The sequence below is a fragment of the Lolium perenne genome, chromosome 7 (genome assembly GCF_019359855.2).
Source record: "Lolium perenne isolate Kyuss_39 chromosome 7, Kyuss_2.0, whole genome shotgun sequence".
Classification (NCBI taxonomy): Eukaryota; Viridiplantae; Streptophyta; class Magnoliopsida; order Poales; family Poaceae; genus Lolium; species Lolium perenne.
In genome coordinates, this window is record NC_067250.2 from 170,229,127 (window position 1) to 170,237,888 (window position 8,762).

At 50.0% G+C, this 8,762-nt stretch overlaps 1 protein-coding gene across 1 annotated transcript; it reads right to left on the bottom strand.

Annotated features, from left to right (window-relative positions):
- Window positions 1–5,473: 5,473 nt before the first annotated feature.
- On the bottom strand, window positions 5,474–8,020 carry LOC127301034 (uncharacterized). Its single transcript, XM_051331243.2, has 4 exons — window positions 7,102–8,020; window positions 6,565–6,635; window positions 6,208–6,451; window positions 5,474–6,122 (listed from the first exon to the last, which is right to left on the bottom strand). The coding sequence occupies exons 1-4, from the start codon at window positions 7,267–7,269 to the stop codon at window positions 5,958–5,960; spliced, it is 648 nt and encodes a 215-aa protein (XP_051187203.1). The 5' UTR covers window positions 7,270–8,020; the 3' UTR covers window positions 5,474–5,957.
- Window positions 8,021–8,762: the final 742 nt, after the last annotated feature.

Genomic DNA, 8,762 nt, shown 5'->3' on the forward strand with positions numbered 1-8,762 from the left:
TCTGTTGTTTTTGGTTTCAGAAATCCTACACAGAAAATATTCTCGGAATTGGACGAAACAAAAGCCCACGGTCTTATTTTCCACGGAGCCTTCCAGAACACCGAAGAGGAGACGAAGAGTGGACGTGAGGCGGCCACACCATAGGGGGGCGCGGCCCCACCCCTGGCCGCGCCGCTATATGGGGTGGGCCCCTCGAGCGTCCCCCGACTCTGCCCCTTCGCCTATATATTCCTTCCGTCGCGAAAACCCTATTACCGAGAGCCACGATACGAGAAAAGTTCCAGAGACGCCGCCGCCGTCAAACCCCATCTCGGGGGGTTCAGAAGATCGCCTCCGGCACCCTGCCGGAGAGGGGAATCATCACCGGAGGGCTCTACATCACCATGCCCACCTCCGGACTGATGCGTGAGTAGTTCATCCTTGGACTATGGGTCCATAGGAGTAGCTAGATGGTTGTCTTCTCCTCTTGTGCTATCATGTTTAGATCTTGTGAGCTGCCTATCATGATCAAGATCATCTATTTGTAATGCTACATGTTGTGTTTGTTGGGATCCGATGAATATGGAATACTATGTCAAGTTGATTATTGATCTATCATATATGTTATTTATGTTCTTGCATGCTCTCCGTTGCTAGTAGAGGCTCTGGCCAAGTTGATACTTGTGACTCCAAGAGGGAGTATTTATGCTCGATAGTGGGTTCATGTCTCCATTGAATCTGGGGGAGTGACAGCAACCCCTAAGGTTGTGGATGTGCTGTTGCCACTAGGGATAAAACATCAATGCTTTGTCTAAGGATATTTGTATTGTTTACATTACACACAGTACTTAATGCAATTGTCTGTTGTTTGCAACTTAATACTGGAAGGGGTGCGGATGCTAACCTGAAGGTGCACTTTTTAGGCATAGATGCATGCTGGATGGCGGTCTATGTTCTTTGTCGTAATGCCCTAAGTAAATCTCATAGTAGTCATCATGATATGTATATGCTTCTCTATTTTTCAATTGCCCAACTGTAATTTGTTCACCCAACATGCTATTTATCTTATTGGAGAGACACCACTAGTGAACTGTGGACCCCGGTCCATTCTTTACATCTGAAATACAACCTAATGCAATCATTGTTCTCTGTTGTTCTTTGCAAGCAAACATCATTCTCCACACCATACGTTTAATCCTTTGTTTTCAGCAAGCCGGTGAGATTGACAACCTCACTGTTAAATTGGGGCAAAGTAGTTTGATTGTGTTGTGCAGGTTCCACGTTGGCGCCGGAATCACTGGTGTTGCGCCGCACTACACTCCTTCACCTACAACCTTCACGTGGCCTTCATCTCCTACTGGTTCGATAAACCTTGGTTTCTTACTGAGGGAAACTTGTTGCTGTACGCATCATACCTTCCTCTTGGGGTTCCCAACGGACGTGTGCTTTACCGTCACAAGGAGCTGCCTTCCACGCCAGCAGCAGTAGCCTCCAAACCTTCACAATCTTCTTAGGAGCAAATCCACAGCCCGAATGCTTCCGGACCACTCTTGCCCACCTAGGGTTTCCAAGGAACCCTAGAGAGCAAGCTTCTTAATGAATACAAGGGGGAATGAGATTTGGCTTGGTAGAACAGTAGATCGGGTCCTCCTCTATCATTTCCCCGGAGGGATTTGAGTTTGGGTGGAGGAGAAGGGAGATCTGAGGCTTTTGGTGTTTCTAGCAATGGAGTATGTGAGAGAGATCTCAAGAACAGCTTGTAGTGTAGTGCCTACCACTTCAGAGGTAGGAGAACGGGTATTTATAGTGTCACTTGAAATCTGGTCGTTGCTCACTTGGCACGTCAGCAGATTCCTCAAGAAACCCGGTCAACCGGTCTTGGTGCCGGACAGGCCGACGCAGGGCCCGGTCAGACCAGGCCAGGGACCGGACCGCCGGTTTCAACCGGAGCTGGGACCGGGTCCCGACCGGGCGGGCTTCTGAGGCGTACTGGACTACGCCCGGTTGGCACAAGCGTGGAGGCCGGTTGGGCGCCGGGACGCCCGGTCCATAATCCGGTCCGACTGGGCCTGCGACCGGATCGGCCGGACCAAACCGGGCCTGCGACCGGACTCTGACCGGACCAGCGTTCGACCTTACTGGACTCCTCCCGGTTGGCACCGGTCCTGGGGCCGGTCGGCGCCGGGCTGGCCGGTGCCAGGGACGGTCTGATCGGGCCAGGGACCGGCCTTTCTCTGAAAATCCTTTGTTGATTTTTCATCGAAGTGGGGGGTCTCCCATTGCCTTCTTGTTCCATTGATACACCATTATACCTCTTTGGCTAATACCTGAGAATCATCTTGTAGACATGTATTAGTCCAAATACTCTAGCACGGTGTCATAGTTACCAAAATAATGGATAAGGGTAAAATACCCTTACAGTATGTCGCACCACCAATGCCCCAAGGCCACCAAAGGAGGGGCTTACCAACGGTTTCACATGCGAGAGTAATGAAACCCTAGATTGGTTCTTGTTTATCGCCTTCTCTCTCCCGTATGTAGCGGTTCTGTCAACAAGTGCCAAGTTCAATACATGTTCGATCAAAATCAGTAACATTTTAGGTACATGCCTTAAAACAATACATCATCGTAATCGTCTCTTCAAATAAATTACCAAAGATAGTGCTTCAAGAGTCAATTATGAATGAATGTTTGATCAATTTGTAGGGGCAGATTCAAGCGTATAACTGGGAAGATGACTTTCCATGTTAAAACAACACCACAGTTCAAGTGGCGTGAACGCTCTCTTGTGGTTGATCATGTCCATGATAACACACCTTATGTGGGCTCCACCCATCACGTGTGGCGCCTTATCCCCTACCCTTATTTCTCTTCACTCTCCCCATTCTCATTTCTTCTGATACCCTCTTCTAGCTCCTCCATGGTCACCACACGCATAAAACCATCATCACCGTGGTTGGTAATATCACGAACAACCGCAACGGAGAAAGCAACAAAGATCCTAGATTGCGTCGGAGAAGGGACCGAGACAACTGGTCGCATATGTGCTCGCGTAGGCTTGAAATGGACATATGGCTGTCGGGACAGGGTCGCCGATGTGGAACTAAGAGTTTATTGTGCAGGTTGCTGGTGGTGGAGAATAAATATGTCTAAGGGGTTAGAGGGAGGGCCGAGGATGTCGATGAACCGGTGGGGGTGGGAAGTTTGATGAGGGCGGAGAGGCAAGGCGGCGTGACAATGCATCGGCCACAATTGGCAGTGCCACGCGGTTCGGTGATGCTGGCTGCGAGGGAGATGAAGTTGGTGTTGGGGAGTTCGACGACAACAATGGTCTTTCTCCCTTCCCATAGCAAAAATACCAAACGGTCTAGTCAGTGGTGGGGAGTCCGACGACAACAATGGTCTTTCTCCCTTCCATAGCAAAAATACCAAACGGTCTAGTCAGTGGTGGGGAGTCCGGTGGAGGTGTCTTCCTGACGACAAAATGCAGAAGGGCTTGATCAGAAAATCACTGCGTGGGTGATCGTCGGTTAGCAGCCCCCTAAGTGACGATGTATTTAGAAGAAGAAAAAAAGACTAGAAACAACATGTAACCGAAATCACGTGATCCAAAAATATGTAAAATATAAAGTAGAGTCCTATTGTTTTTATCAAAACGTAACTAAACATGAAATGATTAAAATACAATGTGGTAGGAGTGCGCAACACCCTCCCGATACGACCCCAAGGCTACTAGACGCCCCACGTGGACCAAAGTAAAACAAAGAACGGATCGGTAAAGACCACCGGTCATGGCATGGTCAACAAACAAAAAATTAATAAATTACATAAAAGATGCACTCGAAGATGAAGTCATGAATCAAGAAGGTCATTAGATGGAGGCCTAGTTAGGTAACCCAATGGGTTAAGGCCTAGCTCCTCTCTCTCATCCAGATTACTTATTGGATTAGTGGGTCAAACTTTACTATTGTACCTCTCCTTTTGTCATTTCCCAAAAACTTCGTGAGGGTGTGGAGGGCTCATTCACTCCCCCCCCCCCCCAAACGTAACTAAACATGAAATGATTAAAATACAATGTGGTAGGAGTGCGCAACACCCTCCCGATACGACCCCAAGGCTACTAGATGCCCCACGTGGACAAAAGTAAAACAAAGAACGGATCGGTAAAGACCACCGGTCATGGCATGGTCAACAAACAAAAAATTAATAAATTAGATAAAAGATGCACTCGAAGATGAAGTCATGAATCAAGAAGGTCATTAGATGGAGGCCTAGTTAGGTAACCCAATGGGTTAAGGCCTAGCTCCTCTCTCTCTCTCTCATCCAAATTACTTATTGGATTAGTGGGTCAAACTTTACTATTGTACCTCTCCCTTTGTCATTTCCCAAAAACTTCCTGAGGGTGTGGAGGGCTCATTCACTCCCCCCCCCCCCCCCCCCCGACATGGGTTTGCCATATCGGGTCCTAAGCATTATCATCTCTTGTACAAAGCCCAGGAAGGAATAGGAGGAGCCACGAAGAAATCCAAAAGAATCTGGAGCCGTTAGGAAAATTAAGCACATATCGGGTGGACCGACTTATAATGTAACTCGACCTCGAGGTGGACTCTGAGACCTAGCCCACTATATAAGGGCTGGGAGGAGCCACCGAGAGGGGAGAAATTCAATCATACGAGACACCTTGTAACCCTAGTTCTACATCACACAATCTCGGTGATTCACCTTTGATAATACTATTCGTTGGCTGCCTAGTTTGCCTGACCGGTTTGTTGATTCGCCAGTGTCCTCCTTCCTTGAAACCCAAGTCCATCATCATGACCATCGACAAGATTAACCCGTTGTCACCCCCCCCCCCCCCCCGCCCCCAACAATTAAGAAGGGGAGAGGACTAGAGTTTCAAGTCAAACTTCTCTTAGCTTTGGACACAAGGAGTCACATACATCACGTGGTAGTACGACTTCACCCCCATAAAGTCACCGACGGCTCGGGGCCCATGTTCAACACCCGACAACTTCCTATGATGTTCTCCTAATGTAGAATTAAGTCGTGCTCCAACTAGGCGACGCAACATACTCAAAAACATCTTTGTGTGAACTCTTACGGCGCAGTGCGACTTTCATTAGCGTACGCACTCCTACTAACGACTAATACTCATTCATTAATCATCCGTTGTTCAATTTCAACGACAAAAACACCATACTCCCTAAGGCAGAAACATTTTCCTGAGTGAAATACAAGAACATATGAGATTAAACGATGTCTATTTAAAATTAGAGGTAGGACGATACCCTTTTATGGAAGCACAAGCCATAGAAGTAAATAAAAGAATAAAAAAGAGAATACTTTTAGGTAACAGATCAGGTTCTTCTCTTATTTAAGCACAATTTTACAGCCCTAAAACCAGCTGCTCCTTCAAGACCCGCCTCACTGGAATTTCATTAGAACTCGCTCATAAGAACCGGTAACCAGGCTGCTAAAATGGCACCGACGCAAATGAAGAACAGGGCCAGGTTATACTTAGTTACGGTTTTCAAATTTTCATCATGCGCCAGGAAGCAAAATACACACCCACCGATGGTCTTCAGAATCCTTTTCAGCTCCGCGCTCTGCGGGCTTCCGATGCGGCTCCTAAAGCCCGTTTGGGCGATATGGCTCCGTCGTGTTCCTTGCCGGTGTTCGCCGGCGGTGAGCGGAGGAGTGGCTGGTTGCAGTTTGGCTTCGGGCTTCTTTGTAATGTTCGTTTCTTTGGAGGGTCTTTCTGCAAAGTTCTTGGGTCGTGGCGTTTCTCGATCTTTCGAGCTGGCTCTAGCGTGTGTGCGTTGTAATGTATCTCTTTGAGCTGAACACGTAGCCCTTTCTCAAAAAAAAATACACACCCACCGATGCCTCGAAGGATTTCTTTTACAGGTCGAGGACCAGAGATGAGGCACAAAGTTCTGCGAAAACCACAGTTGGTTGATACAGTTTATCTATCAAACCTATACTCTAAGAGCCAGCTGATCCTGCCACGAGATCTTCCTCTTCCCCGCTCGCGCCGCCTGGTTCCGGACATCCCAGAACGCCGCTGGAGCCTTGGCGTCACTAGGACCGGCCGCAACAGACCGCTGGTAACCATGAAATTCCTCCGTCGTGTCATCGGAACTCTGAAAGAGCCAAACTCATTCAGATCAGATGACATATATAAAACAGACATTGGCACTAACGAGCGAAGGTTTCCACATGTATTACCAGCTCACAAGCCTCGTTGAGGTCAATCACCACGGGAGATGCTCGCGGCCGCGGAGCAGGATGATGCCATTGCTGCTGCGCGGGCGGGGCTCTGCTGGAACTCCCAACAGCCTGAACCAACCGCTGGCGATCATCCCACACGGTGGTCCGGGATGGAGGTCTTACGATTGCAGGGTTCTTCACTTTGTAAACAACTGTGTGGGATGGATTTTCGGACATGGATTTGTGCCTTGTACGCAAAAACCTGCAACATATAGGTCCACATGTATGAGAAGATGGTGTTTGTCATGGAATGCCAATCACAAAACATACTATACTAGTAGTAAGTAAGTAGATATGTGTTTGACTGATGATTACTTGACTTCAGCCAAAAGCCTCTGCTTCTTGAGCTTCTCCATATGCAATCTGTTCTTCTTCGCCGCAGTTTCCTGATCAAGTCAAAATAAGGTAATCATCAGACATCAGACACCTAACAGTTGGTTCAAAGAACACCTAAAGACGGTTTTCAGAATATCAAAGAACATGGTGGCTGAAAATCCGTTTAGCCCGAGAAAGAAACGATACATTTAGCCTTAGAAAGGAACGATCCATTTAGCCTGAGTAGGCCTGTCAGAAGATTACAACCAGAAATCCAACCACCGAAATTTGAGATTAATAACCTTACAAAGCACCAGATCCACGAGAACCACCAAGTAAATACACCAAGCAAACAAGAAACACCAAAAACTTGTAGAGCAAAATAAAAGGAAAACAACAGTAAAATCACCAAGATCAGATCAAACACAAGAAAGAAAACACCGCAGGAAGTGATCAAACACGGCAAAACACCCAAAAGCAAGATCAGATCGGCAAGCACAGGAACAAGCCGAGCCGAGTCCCGGAACGAGGACGCACCTTGAGGAGGTCCTTGTAGTCCTGGAGGAGGCTCTGGTACCTTAGCCTCGCCCTGTGCGATTCTCCGGCGCCGCCAGCAGCACCACGGACGGGTCCAGGCGCACGAGGCAGCAGCCTCGGCGCCGTCGCCGCCGGCTGGGCCAAGACCACCTTGTTAGACTTGGTCATGGCCGTGTGGCCTCACCTGGAAACAGCCCAAGAAAGCCGGCGGGTTGTGGAGAGGGGAGAGAAAGCGAGAGGAGCCGGGACCGAGGAGATAATAATAAAGGTTGGAGGGGAAGAAGAGGAGGCGCGCGCGGGTGGAAGTTTCTCTCTCTCTTGCTGCTGCTGCCTGGCTGCGCCGTGTGAAGGGGAGCGGAGGGGGCTGCTGTGCTGTGCTGTGACCCATGAGGTGGTGGTAGTGCCGAAAAGGCCCATGGTGAGGATGAGAACAGGAGAGGGAGAGGGAGAGCAGGCACGCAATGGGGAGAACACCAGCAAGGCAACAACTCGAGCTTCTCTCTCTGTCTTGTTTCTCTCTCTAGACTCTAGCGGTGGTGGCGGTAGAGGAGGTGGTGGTGGGTAATGGCAAATGGACGGGAGTAGTGGGGCGCTGTCTCTCCTTTCCCCCCAGGCTGCTTGCCTCTCTCTCGAGTCTGGATTCATCTGCTTCCACACATCTCCCTCCCCCTCCGTCTCCCGTCTCCGTCTCCACGACGACGGACTCTGAACAAGTCCCCGTGCACAGGACATGCCGTTTCTCTCTCTAGAAATTTCTCGGTCACATATCCGGTCCGTCAATCCATCTCTTTCGACGAAAAGCGAGAATTGGAGGGTGGCTTCTCCCTCTCCTCTCCATTTCTCCATGGATGGCTGGGCCGGCATCAGCTTCTTTCTTTCACTGACATTCCGGGTGGAGACCTGTCCTCTAGAGAGAGAAAATGCGCGACCCGCCCTGGGTGTGCGTGATGGTGGCGCAGTGGTTGAGAGATGGGTGGTGCTGGTGCCTGGTGCTGGTGCGCGCATTGATACAGGAGGATGGATGGGTGCGTGCGGCGCGTTGCGTGGGGGCTCGGTAGGTGAGCAATGGCGTTTGACATTGTTGCGGGCTCTGCCAATTGAATACTGCCTGCTTGCTGATGCTACTAGTACATACCGATTTGACCAAACCGCCCCTGTGTCATTACGTGATGATTCCTCGTGCGCGTGTTAGGGCGTCCCCAATGCTCCAACCTGTACCGTATCTTAATCTTGCCAGCTAAGCACCGAGCTGATGTGGAGGCTTAGTTAATGAAGAGAGAGAGCCCCATCGTATCGTCCTGATTCCTGAAGATACGACTCTTGTCGCTCCAATCGAGAAAAGTTAACTCTGAAACGATCCCGTGCGGCTCCATCATCGGTCCATCCTTCCTCCACCCTTTCCAGAAAAAGTTCTGCCCGGCTCCTCTTTTCCTGTCTGCTGGTCGCAGAGCCCCATCGTCGCTCGCCGGCCGCGTGCGAGCTCAGGGCATCTCCAACCGGGCGACCCATCCCGCGCCCGCGCGTCCGGATGGGTCCAGCCGGACAAAAACCCGGCCCAGCGCGCGGACCCATCCCTAAAACGGATGCCCGCGGCGTCCGGATCGACGCAAACCCGGCCCAAATCTTGGCCGGGTTTGCGTGGCCGCGGACGCGAAAGGCTG